Source organism: Physella acuta, unplaced genomic scaffold (assembly GCF_028476545.2).
Source record: "Physella acuta isolate Inbredline_101_S28 unplaced genomic scaffold, ASM2847654v3 ptg001055l, whole genome shotgun sequence".
NCBI classification, from domain to species: domain Eukaryota; kingdom Metazoa; phylum Mollusca; class Gastropoda; family Physidae; genus Physella; species Physella acuta.
In genome coordinates, this window is record NW_026732572.1 from 340,710 (window position 1) to 365,072 (window position 24,363).

General features: G+C 39.0%; 3 protein-coding genes across 3 annotated transcripts; 1 reads left to right on the top strand and 2 right to left on the bottom strand.

Annotated features, from left to right (window-relative positions):
* Positions 1-4,432: 4,432 nt before the first annotated feature.
* LOC131955102 (uncharacterized) lies at positions 4,433-5,605 on the bottom strand. Its single transcript, XM_059319076.1, has one exon. It carries the CDS (start codon positions 5,603-5,605, stop codon positions 4,433-4,435), a length of 1,173 nt encoding a protein of 390 aa, XP_059175059.1.
* Positions 5,606-10,936: 5,331 nt separating this feature from the next.
* On the top strand, positions 10,937-16,563 carry LOC131955103 (protein yellow-like). The gene is made up of 2 exons (XM_059319077.1): positions 10,937-11,161; positions 15,397-16,563. Exons 1-2 carry the CDS (start codon positions 10,952-10,954, stop codon positions 16,561-16,563), a joined length of 1,377 nt encoding a protein of 458 aa, XP_059175060.1. The 5' UTR covers positions 10,937-10,951.
* A 1,355-nt stretch (positions 16,564-17,918) lies between these two features.
* On the bottom strand, positions 17,919-18,989 carry LOC131955104 (uncharacterized). The gene has a single exon (XM_059319079.1). The coding sequence runs from the start codon at positions 18,987-18,989 to the stop codon at positions 17,919-17,921; it is 1,071 nt and encodes a 356-aa protein (XP_059175062.1).
* Positions 18,990-24,363: the final 5,374 nt, after the last annotated feature.

Below are 24,363 nucleotides of genomic sequence, written 5' to 3' on the forward strand. Positions count from 1 at the left end.
AAACTAGGGTGTGTCAACACTCTGTGTGCTACACAACTAACGCACGGAAGGCGATTTAAAATTCATGTGTTGTTACACTTTACAATATAGTTAAAAATATTAATAGATTTTGATTAAGTTATCACTTGGTTAAGTTATTAAGCCAGACCAAGTTTATAAATTAATGTGCCGGACAAGGCAACATCATTGTAATATCATGTAACTGAAAAGTATTATGTAGGCAGTTTTATACTTTTGAACTTCTGTTCTTCCTTGTGTGATAGTAATCGGCTCGAGTAATATTTTTAATCGCCGACTGAACTAATGGCCGACTGAGCTCATGGCCGACTGAACTAATGGCCGACTGAGCTCATGGCCGACTGAACTAATGGCCGACTGAGCTCATGGCCGACTGAACTAATGGCCGACTGAGCTCATGGCCGACTGAACTAATGGCCGACTGAGCTCATGGCCGACTGAACTAATGGCCGACTGAGCTCATGGCCGACTGAACTAATGGCCGACTGAGCTCATGGCCGACTGAGCTCATGGCCGACTGAGCTCATGGCCGACTGAACTCATGGCCAACTGAAATCATCGCCGATAGAACTCATCGCCGACAGAACTCATCGCAGACTGAACTCATGGCCGACTGAACTCATGGCCGACTGAACTCATCGCCGACTGAACTCATCGCCGACTGAACTCATCGCCGACTGAACTCATCGCCGACTGAACTCATCGCCGACTGAACTCATGGCCGACTGAACTCATCGCCGACAGAACTCATCGCCTTGGTCATCACATCTCCTAACTTATAGGCTTGGAGTATAGTGGGCGTGTACAGGCCCAATGCAGGCAGGGACGGCGCTACCTATAAGGCGAACCAGGCGGTCGCTGATTTAGATTTGGGAGTATCGGCGGAAGGCTGTTGCTGATATAGTTTCATAGGTATAAAGTATCGAAGTGTTTAAGTGTCATAATTTTTATTCGGCTGTTTTGTAGTTGAAGGTCTAATGGAATTTGATTGGTAATATAGAGATGAGAATGCAGGGGATGAATTATCGTAGTTCTTGAGTTCGGGAGTATTGGTTCTTGTGGTATTAAAGTATCAAATTATATTGACTGTTAAAGTGTAGTAGTAGGTCCAGTGTAATCGTTGTTGATTGGGAGTACCGTTTGTAGAGCTTGGTGAAGTTAAACGAGTTGGTGTCGTAGTTCTGGAGCATCGAGTCTAGTTATGTTTAGGCATCGAAGTTTGATATGTGTTGTGAATGTTGTATCGTGTAGTCGAGTTTATCGTAAGTTAGATGATTTCAATGCAGTACGGAACACAATACAAAGAAAGGTGGGCGTTCTCTAGTTGAAAAATCTTTAGTTTTGTAGAAATCTATATTAGCACTCTTAAAGTATTAATATATAATATTTAAAAAAATGGAATTTATAACTAAGCGTAAACTTTGTTTTCTCAAATTATACTTGTTTTTAATATTTAATCAATAATTCTAGCAATGTCTAAAACAATTACCTTGTTCAGAGGTCGGCAACCAGCGGCTCGCGAGCCGCATGCGGTTCTTTTGATGTCAAGGTGCGGCTCTTCAGCTCCATGCATAAATATTAAATTTTTTCTTTTTTAACTCATAAAAATATTAGTCTGCAACACTCTGTAATGAACGATATAATAATAAATAAAAACAATAAACACTCGCTATTCTATTAGAATATTTAAGTACTCCATTTTTACTTTCTCGTATATACAAAGTATAGAGAAAGTCTTGCAATCGTGCAAAAAAATTTAAAAAAAAAAAATCAAGATTTTTACAAATCTCGACGTTTTACACCTCACTGATACGGAAAAACATAATTTTGCAATCTTGTCCGTATGTGTGTGTGTGTGTGTGTCTGTCTGTCTGTTTGTAAACACGATAACTTGAGTACCCTTACAGCTAGGTTGATGAAATTTCAATTATAAGTATTTTATCAAATCGTAGATCCGAATCAACTTTTGAGCGATTTCCGATAACCGGAAGTGGTACTTTTTCTACTTTGAAATTTTTTTCAAAAACCTATAACTTGAGTACTATTTTAGATAGATAGATGAAATTTCACATGTAAGTAAAAGATCTATATCTATACCTTCTGTCAAATTTTGAGTAATATCCGTTGACCAGAAGTACTAATTTACGCTATTTCCGATTTCTCAAAAAACGCATGTAAATTTATAAAGTACTAATAATATTGCGCACTATTATGCACATTTTGTTTTGGAGTTCGCTTGGTGCGCAATTCTTTTTTCTATGAGATTCTATTCTATTTTTAAATGTAATTAAAAATCATGTCTATATTCTAAGTTATTAATACTAATAGTTTCGCTGTCTGTCTATGTATCTATCTGACAAGAACGCTCTAGAGAAAACACAAGAAAAATAAAAACATGCACAGTAATTCGAAAAACGAAGTATGACGTCGACACATTTAGCACAGAGTAGAAAATAATCTCAAGCCGGATAGTGCACACATTAATATGACGTCATTGATTATCGAGTAAACATTCAATACAAAGGCAATTTGGTCTAATCTAAGTGGTTTGCGTGAAGAGTTTCTTTCATACAATTCTTCGGGTAGGGGCGAAGCCCCACCCCCGCGTAAGAACGTCTGAGCCCCCCCCCCCCCCTCCCCAACTCAAAAGAAATTTCCTCATCGATACTCTATAATAAAATTACCGCCTAATTAATGTGTCTAATCTAAACAGTGGTTTTCTTGCAATTTCTTTAATGCAATTCTTCGCGTAGTGGCTATGCGCGACACCAGTGTTTCTTTCAGACTTTTTCCTCCACGGAGAGGGGTGAGGGTACTTGAAATTTTCGGGGGCGGGGGTAGAATTTTCGGGAGGGGGCGGACACTGGAAAAAAGTATATAATTATATTTCGTTGAATGGGACGGTAGACATGTTTTTTTAGAGGGGTGGGTGGGGTGTGGGTGGGGTGTGGGGGGTGGGGGGGGGGGGTGGGGTGGTTTTAATTTAGACTTTTTCCTCCCCGGAGAGGGGTGGGGGGTACTTGAAATTTTCGGTGGCGGGGGTAGAATTTTCGGGGAGGGGGCGGACACTGGAAAAAGTATATAATTATATTTCGTTGAACGGGACGGTAGACAATTTTTTTTGGGGTGTGGGGGGTGTGGGGGGGGGGGGGGGGGGTGGGAGTGGTGTGTGTGTGGGTGGGGGGTGGTGTGTGTGGGGGTGTGGGGTGGGTGGGGGGTGTGTGTGGGGGGGGGGTGGTTTTAGTTTAGAGAAAAGAGACAGCACTATCAGCCTAGCGCCCGGTGTATCCTTCCTCAACGGGCCATTTTTCTCGTATAAGAATATTAGAGAAAGTTTAGGGGAAATCACTCCCGGTTTATTCAATGTACTTCCTTGTTTTCTAAAACGGAGTTATTTAAATGTAAGCAATGCCTGTTCTTGGATCATTATTATCGGGGCACCGGAGGGCGAGCCTGATTCGATTAAGTCAACGATTATTTTTGCCCATCGTGTCTTTAGTGTATAGCCTTTTTGAAAAAAAAGAACGTAGGCTTCATAGTGCTCGCAGGTGAGCCTGGAGCTCTTCAGGTCGCGAAATCGACGAGGTGCCGGTGCCGACAAAAACCGCACCATCCGGGCGCTGTCCATAAGAATTTTTTCGCAGAAATCTTTTCGGGGGTATTCTCATTTACTCTCCAAAATTTTATCACACTCGGATGAACGGTGTCGAGCCACATCAGACTTTTATTTTTTTATATACCGCACAATCCCGGGGCGCCGCACTTGCGAAGTTAAAAACACATTTTCTATTAAACCTCCCCTGGAGTGTTCTAATCAATTCCCAAAAGTTTCATGGCGATCAGTTGAACGGTGTCAATCAGCAATCGACTTTTAATTTTATAAACCGAATCGCTCTTTGTCGGGCCCCACCCCTGCGAATTTGACAGGTAAATGCCGTTTTGGAACTCACCTTGGGAGGATTGCAGAGAGCCCAACACTACGAGAACTTTTTTTTTTCAGTGTTTTTTTTTCTAGACTTTTTTCTCCCGGAGGGGGGGGGGGGGAGCACTTAAAATTTTCTAAGGGGGGACGGGACAATGTCTTTAATTACAAATTAGACTCGTGGACTTACGCTTGCAAACTGGAATTGAAGCAATTAGTACAAATCTTGAGAGGAAGGAGGCAAGTAAAATTTGATAACGTGTATGCAATTGATAATAAATTAATATGTCACTTTTAAATTATTGTTTTCTTATACATATGTTTTAGTAATTAATTTGTGTAAAAGGGGGCATTTTAATAAGTTTCGCCTAGGGCGCTAAATAACCTGGCGCCGACACTAAATGCAGGTGCCGAAGACACAAGATTCTGGTTGATATTCACACGCGCTACCCCTAGACCATCCGTTTCATTTTTTTATCAGTGAAGTTTTCGTCACGTATCGGTACTGCCGTTTCTGAGTCTTGTAATGAGGCAGCACTTTCTGAACTTTGAACTGTACCGGAAGTAGATGAAAACGTTGGTGCCGGAGATACATATCTGGAACAGGTCCCTGAAGATGTTGAAGATTAAATAAAAACTACGGTACATCCCGCCCAACGTGAACCCAGGTAAGAAAATCTCGACGGCGTTGACCAGGATTTTGGGCAAGTTGCAGACGATGAAAATCGATGAGATGAGAATCATCTGCTGGATGACTTGCAACTCTTTCCCGCTGAATTTTGTCTTATCTCTGTTCTCCTTGACGTGGGGGTCATTGTTACTTTTATCTGTCGTGTTTTTGGACGTGTTTTCAGGTTCAATTCCGGCCGAGTTTGTTTGGCGAAACTTTATCGACTGTTGTAGACACTTCCGCATAACGAAAACGCAGATGATTAGAATAAATTCAGCGATTAAGGGGAGAATAGCGTCCCGAAAAGCGTACAGGTAGTCTTGTTTCCGTCGAGGCGAAATGGCTAAAGACGGTCTTGTGGCGTTGATTCGAGAATCGAACTGAGTCTTTATCTCCATGTAAGTTAAAAGCGGCACCACCGTTGCTATGGAAGCAGCGGATGCTAGGCTTAACGTGACGATGATTCTAAGCCTCGTGAAACTGTGCCTAAACTGCAGCGGCCTGGAAATACTCAAACATCGGGCCACGGACAACAAGGTCGTGGTCAGCAAGGTTATCGTGTACAGTGCGCTGCCGACGTTGACGAAAATCGCGTACACCCCGAAAGGATCGACCGGAAACGACACGGCGAAACTCTCCACGGATTCCGCGATGACGAAATCGAAAGCCACGGAGCTTGCCGTGACGGTGACGAGGTAGGCAAGGTCGGAGACCGACAGGAACAGGAAGGAAACGGTGACGCCGTCCCCCAGACCCATAGAGACGAAGGTCACCAAATTGATGACGTTTCCAACACATCCCAGCAGTGAGAGAACTCCTCGGATAAGGCAGATAACTCCCACTACGACTAGGTAATCCGATTCTATTAGAGACGTTCTGACTGAAATTGTCGTGGTCTCGTAGGAAAGTGTCGTGGTCTCGTAGGAAAGTGTCGTAGTCTCGTAGGAAAGTGTCGTATTCTGGTAGGAAAGCGTTGTCCAGCTTGTATTCTCCATGACTCATTCTGTGATAGCAACAAAAAAAAAATTAAAAATAAATAAATAAATAAAAAAATAAAATAAAAATAAAAATAAAATAAAATAAAATAAAAATCATAAATATAAAATATATATTTTAAATTTAAATTACAGGTACAGTTTTAAAAACGATCATGATAAAAAATTCCTTAATAATTTGCCACAAAACAACTAAAAAAACAAAACGCCACCATAGAACCTCGTAAAGAAATCGGTTGTTACCTGAAAATAAGATATCGAGATTAAAGAAGATTATACTTAATATCATCCCTTGTCTTTAGTTTCATCTTTGAAAGGCTGTAATTTAGCTCTGGAAAATTCAGAAAAATACATTTTATATAGGAGAAGACATCTATCTGTTGTAATAATTTGAAAAATTTCATCATTCTTCAAATCCTTTATGAAAAATTAAACAAACACATTGATTACTCATTAGAGTTAATAACTGTCTTAATTTATGCACACCCACCCAATTAACTATGTACACATATGGCTCACCTATCACGTGATCATGTTGTGTTTCTACAAAAGTAGGAGCAGCAATTTTTACCGAGATAAAACAATATTTATTGTTTGCTATACCCGTGAAGATCGTCACGAGTATCGACCATTACCGCGTGATCGTCGTATTCGGTACCGTTCTCTTTTATATCACGTAGATTTCTAGGTATCGATTCTATAGAAGAAGATAATGATCGAGTCTAGAAATATGTGTCAGCTGTCATCCCATACGTGAGCCGTTATTTTAAAACAGAAAGTGCATGCATATAGATTGCAATGCAAATACAATTAAGAATTCAGCATCGAACTTCATGAATATTTAATTACTGATAAGTTCTGAATACATTAATAATGTTTTCAATTGCTTAACAGATTTCTCTTCACGTATTTAAATGCAGCTGTTATATGTACTCTACTTCTATATCGAGTGAAGGCTTCTTGTAGATACGTTAGGTTAATAAACCTATACGTAGTTAGAAATGGTTGGGGAATCCCATAGTGTAACAGATCCCATTGATGGGTAGATACAATTTAGGACTTAAACAAGGAGGCTATCCTTAAAACGTTTATTTATATATTTCTATGAAATTAGAAATATTCATGATAGATGAATAAGTTAATTACACTTTAATTAAATAATAGGATATCGATTTTAGGGAGCCATAATTAAGCCTTCAAACACTTCAAACACACTATTAGGTATCGTTCATGTGACTTGACTTAGTTCTATTTACTCCTTGTGAAACATAGGGCCTCAACCATGACCTTCCATTTTGTCCGATCCCCGGCTATTAATTTTGCCGTCTCGAGAAGACTCCTTCTCCAGGTTTGTCTTGGGCGTCCTCTCTTCCGCTTTCCCTGGGGGTTCCATTCAAGCGCCTGGCGTGTCAGGTTAGAGTGAGCATTTCGCAGTGTGGTGTGTCCCACCAGTGTTTCTTCCAGACTTTTTTCTCCGGGGGAGGGGGGGGGGGAAGCGGACACTGTTAAAAGTATATTTTTTTATATAAATTCCATTTCGTTAGGGGGGGGGGGGGTAGATGCCTTGAAGAAACTCGTGTCCCACCCAGAGCCACTTCTTTCTTCTTATTTGCACTGTCATAAGCTCCTGCCTAACCATTCTCCTTAAGTCTGTACTTTGTCCTGCCACCATCATTTCAAAATCTGTCTAAGGCGTGTGTTCATGAAGGTCTGTATCTTCTCTGTGGTTGCCTTAGAGACTCTCCATGTCTTTGCTCCATATAGCATTAATGCCTTGACATTTGAGTTAAGTATCCTAAAAATGTTTATGTTGGAGTGGGCAGAATTTGTCCATATGGGTCGCAGAGCTGTGAAAGCTTAGCGGGCGCTATTAATTCTAGCACGTATGTCCTCCTCTGTGCCTCCCGATTTGCTGATCTTGCTGCCAAGGTAAACAAACTCTTCCACATCATTTACATGTCTTCCGTCTATTGTTACTGGGGCCTTCTGGCTATTGTTGATTCTAATTACTTCTTTAGCGTTCATGTAGCATTCGTATAAACCATTAAATAGCAATCTGTAGCCTTCATAAAGCCATAAGGTATCTATCAGGTAGCTTTGATGAAAAAACATCTAAAACAATAATGCACTAGCTACATAATCCAATCATAAGTCGTAGCCGATAAAACATGAATTCTTCAGCACCTATCGTATTGATGCGATACACACTAATCTGCCCTACTTTAAAGCTGTGTTACTAAGCAATCAATATGAATCAATATGAATCACATATATTGTGCATTACATTTCAGGGCTTGGCGTATTTAGGGATTACATGTGTGGATGGATTGTTATACGCACCAACATGTGTAGAAGTTGCGTGACACGTACCAGGTGTCTAAAAGGTGTAAATGCAGTTGTACACAACTTGTAGATGAACTATCACTGTGAGGTAAAAACACATCTAGTATCTACTCGGTAACACATGTGTGTATGACAACAAACCACTCACTGTGCTAAGATGGCGCTAATTGGGGCATATGTTAAAGATGAGACCAGGTGAAGTTACAACAATGGCGCTGATATGGACGTCGCAAGGGGGGGGGGGGGTAGAACGTACTCACCTTTATTCCTCCACTTTCCACCACTCTCTCCGACCACTACTCACAGTCCCACACCACCATTCACTATCCTTCATGATAGCCTTCATCTACTACTGTCCCCTCCAACCCTGTAGGAACCCCTCTACGGGTAACTTACCTCAGACCAGATACCACTCATTGCTTAACCCATTAGGAATTGTATTAATGTTGATGACCCCGACTAATCCCTGAACGAAATTCTCCGGGATTTAGTCACAATTGTTCGTTCAGTTATAACCAGCATTCCTACCCTCAATCCTCCCCACACCACCCCCACTACATCCCCATCTCCCTACTCTATTTAAATCACAACAACAGAACGTAAAATCAAGCGTCCGGGCACACGCAATCCACCATTATTTAAACGTATACACAAATTTGATCTCAACACGGTTACAAAATTTGAAGCGTGTCTGAGTGTCACAAGCGGATTAGTAGGAGAGAGGGGGGTGTTCAAGCCAGTGTTTCTTCCAGACTTTTTTCTGGGGCACTTGAAATCTTCGGGGGGGGGGGGGGGCGGACACTGTTAAAAGTATATATTTTCTATATAAATTATATAAATTTTATTTCGTTCGGGGGGGGGGGGGGGGGGCGAAATTACATCTTTTAGCAATTCAACAGAGTTGCTGCTAAACGTCTGCAACATGTTTACAACAGTCGAAACACGTGCGCATTGACTTGACCTTGACCTAGTACGCCGGCGACAGTGTGAGACCAAAATTTTTCCTACCGCTAACATTGTAAGTAGATCCAGTAGATCCATGTCATGGCGACACTAACTCGACAACATGGTCTGGGCCGTTTTGAAACTTCGTTGTAGAAATTAGATGTGTTTGTACTGGTAAGTTCATTCTTTTTTTTTACTCGTAAGATTTGTTGAAGGTGTTCTCTATCAGTTTTAGAGGTAAGTGTCTATTTTGATAGCTCTGATCTATATTATATTGTACTTTTTTCCTAGTTATTATAATAATTTATAATATATATATAATTTTACTGCATTTAGTTAATGTAATCAATTCTACTGCAAGTAGTTAATGTATTCTACTGCAATTAGTAGCCATCTTACTCGAAGAGTATTTTTATATCTAGGAACGATTGTAATTGTAAACGATATTGAAAGTTACTTTTGACTTTAGCATCCATAACATATACATTAAACGCCATATCACGTTTTTAAAAAAAAAAAAAACCCCGTCTCCCCCCCCCCTCTCCCAAAAGATAACTAATCATTTTATAGAAGATCAACTGGGACAGGCCTTTTAAACTTGACTGAGTTAATTTTTCAGAGCCCCCCCCCCCCCCCCCCCCCCGTGAAACCCAAGGCACATTCACAAATTGTTGTAGTATAACAGTTGTTATTGAACCAGGTATTTTGAATTAACGATAGACGTATGTTTCGGTATGTTTCATATCAGATTTAAAAAAAAAAGTTATTTTTAAAACTCAAAGAGGGAAACACGAGAAACCCTATATGACCCATATTGTGACAGCGCGTATGACCCAAGCCGTTATCGGGTATAACAAATCATGCAATATAAACGTTATCACCCCCCCCCCCCCCTTCAGTATCCTCACTAGCGACGTCATTAAAAAAAAACAAGTCTTGTCTACAGAAACACACAACATTCCCCCCCCCCCCCCCCCCACTAACCCTAACAAGGGCAGATAACCGTTTGAGTATCCAGACAGGCCTGACGCTATGCTGACCGATAACGATAACGCCATGTCATTCATCATAACAGGTACTGCTGTACGTATTGTGAATGTTTGGAGTTTGTTAAAGTTAGTTCACTTAACCCTTACGTTAATACCAGGTGGATCTAAACACGCGGTAAGTTAAACTTTTATTCCGGAAGAAATATTTTCTTTAACAAGCGTGTTTATACTTTGGTTCTTAATTAAACGTCGAAGGCAGTTTCATGGAATGTCGCGCCGGCAGATTGAGAGAATGTCGTGTCGGCGAGTTATTGTCGTACGGCAGGATAACAGGTTGATCTGCAGACAAGATGTAAGAGAATGTCGTGCGGCAGGTTGATATAATGTCGCAGGTTGATAGAATGTCGCGCCGGTAGGTTGATAATATGTCGTGCCGGCAGATTAATAAGATGACGTGCCGGCAGGTTAAATGTCGTGCCGGTAGTTTGAAAAATGTCGTGCCGGCAGATTGATAGAATAACGTGCCGGGAAGTCGATATCTTTTCGTGCCGGCTGTTTCATACGATGTCGTGCCGTCAGGTAGACAGCGGCGTAGCTAAGGGGGCGGGTGGGGCGGCCGCCCCGGGCGCCGACCCTGAGGGGGCGCCAAACTGGGTAGGATCAAAAATCAAAAAGCTAATTTTAAGCTGCATTACTGCATTATTCACAAAGTTCAGGAAATAGACTATACTTTGTTCTCTTTTTTAATTAAACGTTATCTAAATCAATTGTGTGATAAAATTATTAAGGCGCCCAAAAGTGGGGTGGCCCATTTTCGCCAACGAGAATAACTATATTTTTTATACCAGGTAGGGGCGGAAATTTGATAGTTTGCCCCGGGCCCCGGAATGGGTCGCTACGCCTCGGCAGGTTGATAGAATGTCGTGCCGTAAGGTTGATAGAATGTCCTGCCGGCACGTTGATAGAATGTCGTGCCGGCAGGTTGATAGAATGTCGTTTAAATTGCTATTGTACCATTCTTCTCATTCTGTCATTATATCCACAGGATACCATCGACCAATACAAGAAAATGTATCTGATTTGGAGCGTGGCGTGGTTTTATCTCGCCTTCACCGGGTTAATCTCACACAGTGACCCACAAGCCTTGACCTTTGGCGAGTCTAGGCTAGTGTATGAGTGGACATCGCTGGACTTGGACTGGGCCTCTGAGGCCGAGAAACAGGAGGCTGTCAACAACGGTTCCTTTGTCGCAGAACGGAACCTGGTGGCCGGCATTAAGGTAACGGCTGAAATGTAGATGGGATTAACTAAGGCGGCGGTTTCCAGACTTTTAGTCATTGTCGTTCGATTTGAAAATACTATCCTTGAAAATTTTGAGGCCTTTTAAATTCCAAATCTTCACTTAATATATATGGATATATGGATATATGGATATATGGATATATGGATATATGAATATATGGATATATGGATATATGGATATATGGATATATGGATATATATATATCAACCTAAGGTGCATGAATTTGAAATGAATGTAAAGTTAAAGTTAAGCGATGAATTATCTCCCATTTTGAAATCCAAATACCAACATTTTATATAAGGGAAATAACTTTCACGAGAATAACTAAGTAAACCAAATGTAACTAAGACATTCTTGAAAAACACAATAACACGCTCTAAATTTCATTTGGTAATAATTTAAAATATCTTTTGTATTACCTATGTAATCGTGTCAAAAGAATATGTTTTACTCCTTTAATACTTAACTGTAGGTTTTTGTTTGAAAGTCTAAAGACGGTAGCTTTATTATAACATACTTCTAGTCAATTTTGATGACATACATCTTCTTGCATAAACTAATTCATTTTTAGCATATTAATTTTGGATCCCCTAAATAAAGGGACGCTTTCACATAATCAAATAGGCAAGCCACTTAAGATATTGCAATAATTTATTGATTAAATATAAACAAAAATATTATTTGAAAAGAACAAAGTTTACGGTTAGTTATAAATTCTAGCCTTTATAATATTATATGTTAATACTTTAGGAGTGGTAATATTCATTCATTCCAAACTAAAGATTTTTACCTAGAGAACGCCGACCTTTCTGTGTAGTGTGTTCATCCTGAATTGAAATAATCTATCTTACAATAAGCTCGACTACTTGATATACTCTACTGCATTCACAACACGATGCCTAAACATAACTAGACTCGATGCTCCAGAACTACGACACCAACTCGCTTAACTTTACCAAGCTCTACAAACGATACTCCAAATCAACAACGAGTTCACTGGACCTATTACTACACGTTAACAGTCAACTCAATTCGATACCTGAATACCACAAGACTCGATACTCCCGAACTCCAAAAAAAAAACGATACTTCATGACCTACATTCTCTACTACCAATCAGACTCCACTGGATCTACAAATACACAACAGCAGAATAAAAAATACGACACTTTAACACTTAGATACTTTGTACCTACGAAACTATATCAGCAACAGCCTTCCGCCGTTACTCCCAAATTTAAACGATTCATCAAAACTTACCAAACAAGTACAATATTTTGAACACCCCGTCATTACAAAACCCTTTTCACCAGAACAGATTTCTAATTCAAAGTCAGAGAAAACGAGACTTACACGCCATATTAAAAACCAAAATTGCACGTGTTTTGGAACGCCCCGTGATGCGCTGGAGCAATCACTAAATCGCGAATAAATATAGGTCTATATAGACCTAATTTTGAGGTGGGGATGCAAAATTTATAGTTCGTCTTGGGCGCCGAAATAGATCGCTACTCCTTTCTATAGTACCGTCTATAGTTTATAAAGGATAATCAAAGCTATTAATTAATAGATACTTTTGATAGTAGCTATTAAACATTTTTGCGCCCCCTTAGGGATGGCGCCCTAGGCGACTGCCTAGATCGCCTTATAGGTATCGCCGGCCCGGCTCAGACGTGTAATTTACACCGCACGTTCGCCTTGCCGTGTTCCCTTTAGTATTATAGTTTTCAAAATCAGTTTGTGAGTACAGGTTTACTTCTTCTTCTTCGTTCTTAATTTTTAGTATTGAAAGGGATCGAGATTTATCTGCCAGTGGGTTTTGAACTGGAGACTTTTTCGAATTTATCAACCATGATCTTTTTGCGGCCTCGACCACGCATCCAACACAATTAAGGATACGTGTCAACTGGTTATGCGCCATTGAGGCCATTGACTCAGATTTCAGCCTGCTTTTTTTTTTTGGATTTGATTCCATAGCCTTTGTCCAAGCAAGAACAAACTACAAGGCAGCAGTTGTTTGATTTTGGAATTGTCTGTCCTAGAAGAGTGGCTGTCCCCAGCTAACGAGCCTCATCTGCCCTAGGGTTCGAACTCGAGACTTTTCGGTTTAGCAACCATGAGCTTTACCGACTCGACCAGCCGACCCAACAGATTTACAATTAATGCTTCTTTCCGACATGTCTTTTTAAAAAATCAATTAATAATTTTTTATTTTTTTTATTTTTATTGTTTACTTTTATTATCAAATATAAACACGTACATCAACATATATATGTATGTGTTCGTTAGTCTGTAACATAATTCAAACATTAAAAAATTTCATAACAAGAACAAAAGGGTGAACTAAGTGGGGGAAAAAATTTACAGCGTCAGTTTAATACCTTTCTATGTTCGCTTTTATTAGAGTTTTCATCATTGGCCTGTGATGACTAATACAGATTTAAGATAGTAATACTTCTTTCTGACATTTACATATACATAATGCAGAGCGTCTTATTAAATTTAATACAAACCTGATAATTATTTTTCGACATGTCATATTTATTTAAAAAAAAATTAAAATGCTTTTACAGAACATTTAATCTACTGTCATGGAATACCACACGCTGAAATGCTGAATATTTATATTACATCTAAAGATATGTACATTCTTGAATGTCTAAACAAGTTGAATACCAGAGCTCTTCTACTTTTATAAAACCGTTTTTGGCTGATGTGTGGGAAGAAGCCCAAATCGCCACTTAGTAAAGATTCTGTGTCTCGAGTATTTATCCTCAGGGGAGAGCCTTGCTGGATGTGTTGATAAACTTGGCTTCTCTTCTGGATCAGATTTTTTTAAAAGTATAAAATCTATATTCTGCGCCAGTCATGTAGAACATCAGTAACAGAAACACTTTTTTAAAAAATCTAGAATTTAGAGAATCATTAAAGATCTAGGCCTGTTCTAGAACTACTCTAGATCCAATTTAAGGATTATATAGCATAATTATGTTTTCTGTTTTCAAATGTCTATAAATTGAGAATCTAATACAGGTAATATTTATTAGATTATACTACAGGCATAGAATAATTTTAAAATTCTATAACACAAACTATTGGACATTTAGTCATTAAATAATACCATAATTATACTAAACAGTATTAAAATAATTATAATCGCATTTTTTTTCTAGCTACTATTTAACAATTTGGAATAATTACTACTTTTGTGAACATATTTAGTGGTTACCTACCTTAGTTATTTTGTTAACATATTTCTTGGTTACCTACCTTGGTTATTATGAGGTTTTAAAATCTTTGTGGTAAACACCAATAAATATTTGTTGTAAAGTAATTTTAATTATTTTTCAAAATTAGAAGATTACTAAACAATATTAAATTAATAATTGAATATCAAAATTATAAATTTTAAATACACAAGATTATGATATGTACATAAAATTATTCCTATAATGTATATTTAAAACAAATGGTGCAGTGTAATGCAATGCTTTGTATATTTGCATACAATTTATAAAATATTTGTGAAAGTAAGAGGGTGCTATTCGCAGTTACTTTTTTTTACACAATTTAGCAGACCATATATTGAATACAATTTTGAAAGGAAATCTTTATCAAATAAACCAGTTCAACAATCAAGGCGATCTTATTAAATTAAATTTTTAATATCAATTAAAGAAAATAATCTGCAATCGTTATGCTCACATTAATAGGAGATAGGCCTACCTATCAACCTTCACAATGGTTCAAGGTTTGAGTTGATTACAATTACCATAAGTAGCAAAACTGTGAGTTACTAAAGAAACGTTTATACTTTGTCTCCATAACTTCTATGAAAAATACACTTTAGTATTTCGTTAACATGATCTGCCATTTGAATCAGCGCACCGCTTACAAATAATTAAGGGTATTTTGTTAGTAAACCCCTGTCTTGTGTCAGTAAAACGTCATTTGCCGTTTCTTGTTTGTTTTATTAACAAACAGATCTAAAAGTTTAAGTTTTAGAAGCTTAACTTGACGTTTTATCAATTGTATCAAGTTTTTAAGTAGAGTAAGTATCGTAATAAATAGCCTAGGGGAAATTAATCATGAAGTAAAAATCAATGTAAAAAAAAGAGTAAAAAATATTTTAAATGTTTGAAATTAGTACATAAGCAAGAAGGCTTTTCGGTGTTTTTCATAAATACTTTTAAAAATAATTTCTATTTCAGCTGTACAAAGGTGAAGTTTATCTAACGATTCCAAGATGGAGGTACACTTCCGGACAGCCGGCCACATTGCTGAAAGTTGTTAAGGTCAACGGCGAACCCAAACTGAGGCCGTACCCGGACTGGGCATCCCAAAAACAAGGGGACTGCCGGGCACTGCAGTACGTCCAGAGCATGGAGATTGACCCGAACACGGGTCGCATGTACGTCATCGATGCCGGTCGGGTCGGCCTGTCCGGTCAGGAACCGGTTTTAAATGTATGCCCGGCGAAGATCGTCGTGTACGATTTGAACAGCGATACGAAAATCGACAGCTATGAACTAGACGAGGAAGTCGTGAGTAGAAATAACAGTTTTTTGAACGACATCGTTCTAGATTACGTCGATGGTGTTGTGAGGTACGCATATATCACTGACGTCATCGAAAGTAGATTACACGTATACGATTTTAAATCGCGAAAGGGTTACAATTTAGAAGATCCATCCATGAAACCTGAATTTTCCACCAACGGCACTGTCATCCGTATCAACAACACGGATTATACATTCAACGGTGGTCTGGATGGGATTGCTATGTGTCCGGACTTTGAGTACGTCTACTACTGCCCGCTAGGTGGATACAACCTGTACCAGGTCCCGACTTCAAGTCTCAGAGCTGGGACGTTTGGTCCCACCACTGGACCCCGGCTCGTAGGTCGCAAACTGACCCAAACCGACGGGCTCGCCCACGGAAACAGGCGCTTGTACTTCGGCATGCTGGGACTCAGCGCCGTCTACTTCTGGGACTCTCTCACCGACATCCGGGATCAGAACTCATCCATCGACAAGGTCATGATGAAGACTCAGGTCAAGGTCGTGGAGGACGTCGAGAGAATGCAGTGGCCGGATACTTTCGCTTTTGACGACGACGGATGGTTGTGGTTCGTGTCCAATCGCCTGCATCTGTTCAGCAGTCGTACCATGGATTTTACTGGCAAACATGGCGCGAATGTTCGGGTGTGGAAGGTGTTCGTCAATGAGACAGGATACCTCCACCAGGCAGACGCTCGAACACGAGCAAACAATGGATCAGTGGGAACAAAGTTCAACAGATCTTCATACTTGAGATCTTCATACTTGTATATACTTAGCATTTGCTTTGCTTTAATAATTATTCTAGGCTTGAAGTAATTTTTTTCTTTAAAGATACAATTTTGGCAAAATGTTTGAATTTTTAGTAGAAAAAAATGAAAAATTTAAAACAGGGGAGATACAATATTTAATTTTAGTGTTATTTCAACACCTTAAAAAGTCAAAAATATTTTTTAAAGGAAAAAATAGTGTCTTTGTAAGTACGTTTTGTTTTCACTGCATAGGCGATTCCGTAACTTTAAAATATAAGTCTCGGGATCTGTCTCATTGTAATGTTACAGGTCATCAAGAGAATTGCCTTTTTACGTAGTCAAGTAACACATTTTAGAAATATTTCTTTCATAATTATTGGTAACCAATAGATAAAAATAATGTAATCATACTCCCCCACCCTATTCCATTACATTATTTGTTGTAACGAGTAGATAAAAAAAAACTGCTAGTCAGCATTGTGGCATTAATTACAGTTTTTGTGCTTGGCTTCTTTTTAAAAATATTTTTGTGCTAAAAAAACTATACTCCCTATACTGTTTAAATCAACAGTATAATTAACGAAATTAATTATAAACTTAATTTGATTACGATTCATTGATGCGATTAATTCATTTTCATAAAAAAACTCACGAATAACGGTGATATCTTAATATTTTTATCTTCAAATACAAATTTACAATAATTGGATGTAGAATTTTTTCTTACTTTGCTATAGGCCTAGATGTTTTGATCTTCTTTTAACAATGTATATTTCAAAAAAGATATTCATTGTTTAATAAATGACCATTAAATTTTGCGTATAATAAAACAGATTTGTATCAACATGTTTTTGGTTTGGAGTTGTGTATTCCACAGTGGCATAGCGGCTGGCTAATTATTTACTGTATAGCGTCAGTTGACGTGGTTCACTCGACTCACCTGAGTTTTCAATGCAACTTTGATTTACGAAAGAAAATGTTCCAATGCATGATAGTACAAATATAAAGGAAGTGTGACACTTAATTTGTAAACGATACTTGGCAAAAAAAAATTATCAAATACTTTTTTCAGTTCCATTAATGATTTATTGACGTTAAACTTTAATTACAAATCGACAATTATTACAAGGGGGGGGGGGGAGGGTGAAACCATGACTTAAACGTGCAAACTATAGATAAACATCGTTTGTATTAAGTCTGTAATGATTAAAGCTTACACATACATGTGCGCGCGTGCGCTATATGTTTAAATGAAATGCCGAAATACAAACACACACACACACACACATATACTTTGTTTCCTTGGGGGGGAGTACGTACTGCATTGGGTGACACCCGACCTAGCGACGCCACTGTTGCAATCTTACTTTTCGCTAAACATTTGGCCTTTGAAATATTGCAATAGTATTTTTTTAAGAATAATTATATTTTGATTGGGTATTTCTTAAGAAAAACGTGTCTAAACTTAGAGTTGTAATGATAGTAGATGAAAAAGTTAACACTGGCGTGAAAGGACTGATAGACGTGCTTAACTCCCATCGTCAGCAGAAAGACGTTGTTGAACGACGTCTGAACGGTGAAGCCGGACACAAAGAGTCCGGTGAAGTTGAAGAAGATGGTCGGCGTGTTGCAGGCGATGTACACCACACAGATGAGCACCACCTGTTTTAGAACCTGCAGCTCTTTACCACCTAATTTTGTTGAGGTGTGTTGGTCTCCGGGTTGAGAGTTTGCTGTTGTCGTTGTTTTAATGTTGGGATGACCAGCGTTGATATGGCGAAATGTTGCAGAAGCTCGGAGATAGCGTGACATGACTACGACGCAAACAACGACAACAGCTTGGGTAGCAAGGGGGATAAACGCGTCTCTGAGACTCCAGACTATATTAGCGACTTCCTCGCGATGTGGAGATATCCACAAGACCGGTCTGGAACTGTTTACATTGCTGTCGTACTCCATCACCATCCCCATCAAAACCAGCACGGGAAGACAACTCGCAAAAGCGAAAATCGCCGACGTTAAAACACACGCTTTGAAGAAATTAGCGTTGAAGGAATATTTGAATCGTATCGGCATTGAAACACTGGCGCATCTTAAGACGGCGAGAAGCGTCGTGGTTAAGATGGAAGCGGTGTAAGGAATTCTCGAGACGTGACCAGCGAAGACGTACATTCCATACGGCTCCACAGGAAACCAAAAGCCGTACTTTGATACTTTTTCAACGGCGAACATAACAAAAGAAACATAACGCCAAGCGACAGTCACAAGATAGGCCAGGTCGAAACAGGACAAAAGCAACAGACAGAACATGAGACCGTCTTTGAGACCTATAGAGAGGAACACATGAATGTTGACGGCATTGCCTAGGATGCCTAAAGTTGAGGCGAAGATGGTGAAGATGCAACAGACACCTTCAGAGAGTAAGTAATCTTGGCCTGAGAGGAGTTCTTGATGCATCTCGATGTCCGTGCAGTTCTGTAGCAGTGATGCCATGGCTAAGAACGGTTCTTAGATATGGGTTAGTCAGTCAATCTGCAAAAAGATGGATAATTAAAACAGCAACTTTATCAAAGACATAACTCGGAACGTTCCTGATTTTCTAAATCCTATTTACCTTTGAATTACGGAGAAAATGGTAGGTTTATTTTATGTGAAATCATAAGAACTTAAAAAAAAGTATGAGACTTTAGATAGTTGAATAAGACGATCGATGTCAATGGTTTTTCTGCTTCTTCATTTTACCCTCATTATAAGAATGTACAGAACGTAAATGTAAGCGTGACATGAGACAAGATCAGCTGATCAATTCTTGCATAACTTCACGTAACAGGTCTCGATAACTCATGGCCTAACCAAATAACAAGAAGTCGGAGTAATGCATTTACTACATCGTAGTAAAAATCTGTTGAGCCTAGAATAATTTTTAAGCCAAGACACGCTTTAGCCACCCAAATCTGAAGCGACACACACCTCTGGTTTACAGACTACAAAAACCTCTTACAAAGACTTTTAAAACTCATTCATGTTCATAGCCTCATCATAAACCCTTTTCTAAAACGGACCCAGACTCTAACCCGAGTTTTATCCGTTAGCCAAAACCCTAACCCTGACAAGAAGTCTCTAACATTAACCCTTAGAATAAAAACAAATTATAAAACTGAGCCGAAATCGGCAGAAATAAAACATCAAGTCGGTATTGCATTACTGTGAGGGCGGGGTAAAGATGAACCACCAGTTGTAAGGGTGGTGTTGAAAGTTTCTATTCTATATATGTATACTCTCTACGGGGATCGCCAATTATTACGTATGTACAGTTTATTGAAATTAACACAAGTCTAATTCAAGATATTCTTTAATGTTTCTTTATTCAACATAAATCTCCTACTCCTACCCAAACTACGTCGTAAGATCTGTCTACTAACACTATCTAAGTACAACTAGCACTTCCATGACCAACTCCAACACTACATTTAATTTCAACTTCTACGTCTTTCCCCTAGCGCTATCTCTGTCCAACTCCTACCTAACTGCTGACCCACGCTTCACTGGTCATCTGACCGTCTCACGTGACCGGTCAGCTCCTGTATTTCTATTGGTCTACCTAACTACGCTATGCTCTGTTTCTGTTATCTTCTACTTCACCCGTATAACCTAAACTTGCGTCATCACATATCTACCTCCCTTTCTGTAGCTGACAAAAGTATATTTTTAGCGTCTGCTACTAATCTATTACACCAACACACTATCTATCTTACTACTTGACCTCTATAACCTAAACTTGCGTCATCACAATTAACCTTTCAACCTAATAATGGAAACAGGTCATGGGGCTTGTACAACAACCGTAGCTTTAACAACACATTCCCTTAATCTAGGGGCTTGTACAACAACCGTAGCTTTAACAACACATTCCCTTAATCCAGGGACTTGTACAACAACAGTAGCTTTAACAACATATTCCCTTAATCTAGGGGCTTGTACAACAACCGTAGCTTTAACAACACATTCCCTTAATCCAGGGACTTGTACAACAACAGTAGCTTTAACAACATATTCCCTTAATCTAGGGGCTTGTACAACAACCGTAGCTTTAACAATACATTCCCTTAATCCAGGGATGTGTACAACAACAGTAGCTTTAACAACATATTTCCTTAATCTAGGGGCTTGTACAACAACCGTAGCTTTAACAACACTTTTCCTTAATCTAGGGGCTTGTACAACAACCGTAGCTTTAACAACACATTCCCTTAATCTAGGGGCTTGTACAACAACTGTAGCTTTAACAACACATTCTGTTAATCTAGGGGCTTGTACAACAACTGTAGCTTTAACAACACATTCCCTTAATCTAGGGGCTTGTACAACAACCGTAGCTTTAACAACATATTCCCTTAATCTAGGGGCTTGTACAACAACCGTAGCTTTAACAACACATTCCCTTAATCCAGGGACTTGTACAACAACAGTAGCTTTAACAACATATTCCCTTAATCTAGGGGCTTGTACAACAACCGTAGCTTTAACAACACATTCCCTTAATCCAGGGACTTGTACAACAACAGTAGCTTTAACAACATATTCCCTTAATCTAGGGGCTTGTACAACAACCGTAGCTTTAACAATACATTCCCTTAATCCAGGGATGTGTACAACAACAGTAGCTTTAACAACATATTTCCTTAATCTAGGGGCTTGTACAACAACCGTAGCTTTAACAACACTTTTCCTTAATCTAGGGGCTTGTACAACAACCGTAGCTTTAACAACACATTCCCTTAATCTAGGGGCTTGTACAACAACTGTAGCTTTAACAACACATTCTGTTAATCTAGGGGCTTGTACAATAACTGTAGATTTAACAACACATTCCCTTAATCTAGGGGCTTGTACAACAACCGTAGCTTTAACAACATATTCCCTTAATCTAGGGGCTTGTACAACAACCGTAGCTTTAACAACACATTCCCTTAATCCAGGGACTTGTACAACAACAGTAGCTTTAACAACACATTCCCTTAATCTAGGGGCTTGTACAACAACCGTAGCTTTAACAACACATTCCCTTAATCCAGGGACTTGTACAACAACAGTAGCTTTAACAACATATTCCCTTAATCTAGGGGCTTGTACAACAACCGTAGCTTTAACAATACATTCCCTTAATCCAGGGATGTGTACAACAACAGTAGCTTTAACAACATATTTCCTTAATCTAGGGGCTTGTACAACAACCGTAGCTTTAACAACACTTTTCCTTAATCTAGGGGCTTGTACAACAACCGTAGCGTTTACAACACATTCCCTTAATCTAGGGGCTTGTACAACAACTGTAGCTTTAACAACACATTATGTTAATCTAGGGGCTTGTACAACAACTGTAGCTTTAACAACACATTCCCTTAATCTAGGGGCTTGTACAACAACCGTAGCTTTAACAACATATTCCCTTAATCTAGGGGCTTGTACAACAACCGTAGCTTTAACAACACATTCCCTTAATCCAGGGACTTGTACAACAACAGTAGCTTTAACAACATATTCCCTTAATCTAGGGGCTTGTACAACAACCGTAGCTTTAACAACACATTCCCTTAATCCAGGGACTTGTACAACAACAGTAGCTTTAACAACATGTTCCCTTAATCTAGGGGCTTGTACAACAACCGTAGCTTTAACAATACATTCCCTTAATCCAGGGATGTGTACAACAACAGTAGCTTTAACAACATATTTCCTTAATCTAGGGGCTTGTACAACAACCGTAGCTTTAACAACACTTTTCCTTAATCTAGGGGCTTGTACAACAACCGTAGCTTTAACAACACATTCCCTTAATCTAGGGGCTTGTACAACAACAGTAGCTTTAGCAACACATTCTGTTAATCTAGGGGCTTGTACAACAACAGTAGCTTTAACAACACTTTTCCTTAATCTAGGGGCTTGTACAACAACCGTAGCTTTAACAACATATTCCCTTAATCTAGGGGGCTTGTACAACAACAGTAGTTTTAAACAACACATTCCCTTAATCTCTTCAGGTACCTTTTTTATACCAGGACATTCTCATTGACATTCACTTAATCTATTCATCTGTCGCACAAAGATTCCAAACAAATCAAATAAAGCTGACATTTATTAAAACGTGTATAAAATATTTTACATTTCTATACATTTAAATTAAAGCTAATAAAATTAATGGTGTAATAAAAAATAGAAAAATTCATTGCATTATTAAAAGGCATATCTTGCTTATTTGATTAAAGTCTTTTGCTGGCAGTTATTGAAGTATCTTGCTGGTTTTAAATAAGTATTTTGCTATTCTTTAATGAAGTATGTTGTTGACCTAAGTATCTTGCTGTCTTTAATGAAGTATCTTGATAGTTTCAATATACTATCATACTGCCTTGAATGAAGTATCTTGCTGACTTTAATGTAGTATCCAGCTGGCTTTAATGCAGTATGTTGATGGTTTCAATGAAGTATTAGCCAGCTTTAATACAATATCTTGCTGTCTTTTATGAAGAAGTATTTGTCTGAACTTTAACGAAGAAGTATTTGTCTGAACTTTAATGAAGAAGTATTTGTCTGAACTTTAATGAAGAAGTATTTGTCTGAAGTTTAATGAAGAAGTATTTGTCTGAACTTTAATGAAGAAGTATTTGTCTGAACTTTAATGAAGAAGTATTTGTCTGAACTTTAATGAAGAAGTATTTGTCTGAACTTTAATGAAGAAGTATTTGTCTGAACTTTAATGAAGAAGTATTTGTCTGAACTTTAATGAAGAAGTATTTGTCTATGCTTTAATGAAGAAGTATTTGTCTGAACTTTGAATTGTAGTGGAAGTAGATAAACACGTTGATGCTGCAGTGGAAAGCTTGCAGTAAATGCTTACTTCCGGTTACCGTCAAGTATAGATTCCGGTAATCCGTCTCGATGTAAAAATCTGGCACAAGTAAGCCTGTGAAGTTGATGAGGATGGTTGGCGTGTTGCAGATGATGTACACAACAGAGATAAGCACCACCTGTTGAATGACCTTCAGTTCCCTGCCAGTTAAGGTCTCGTTTTCCTCATTGTTAGGTCTAGGTCTTGTGTCCTGTAGGTTCATTTTGCTGCTCGGCGTTTTCCGTATGTCTTGTTTGTTGTCTTGCGGTTTCCGTATGTCGGATTTGTTACCTTGCTGTTTCCGTATGTCTTGTTTGTCGCCTTGTGGTTTCCGTAGGTCCGGTTTGTTGTCTTGTGGTTTCCGTATGTCTGATTTGTTGCCTTGTGATTTCCGTATGTCTGATTTGTTGCCTTGTGATTTCCGTATGTCTGGTTTGTTGCCTTGTGGTTTCCGTATGTCTGGTTTGTCTAGCGTGTTCTGCTGGCCCGGCATATTTCTTAACATAGCCTGTTGGTCCGGAATGTTGCTAAGCGTGGTCTGTTTTTCGGACATGTTGCTAAGCGTGGTCTGTTGTTCGGACATGCTGCTAAGCGTGTTCTGTTGTTCGGACTTGTTGCTAAGCGTGTTCTGTTGTTCGTGCATATTGCTAAGCGTGGTCTCTACATTAAGCATGCCGCCTTGTCTTTCATGCTGCATCGACATGTTACCTAGCCTGAACTGTATGTCGGACGGTTTGACTTGCGGGTTGTGTGTATCCTGCGCTTTCCTTAACGTGTTCTGTAGACTCAGCACACTGACTAGTGGGTTAGTTTTGCCATGTTTTCTGTGGGATAGCGTGTTCTGCGTGCGAAATTGAACGGCCCGATGCAGGTGTTTAGCCATGACGACAACACAAACGAACACAATTAGCTGGGTGACGTTGGGGAGGAAGGCGTCTCTCAACCCCCACACGATGTCCTTCACGACATTTCTCATTGGAG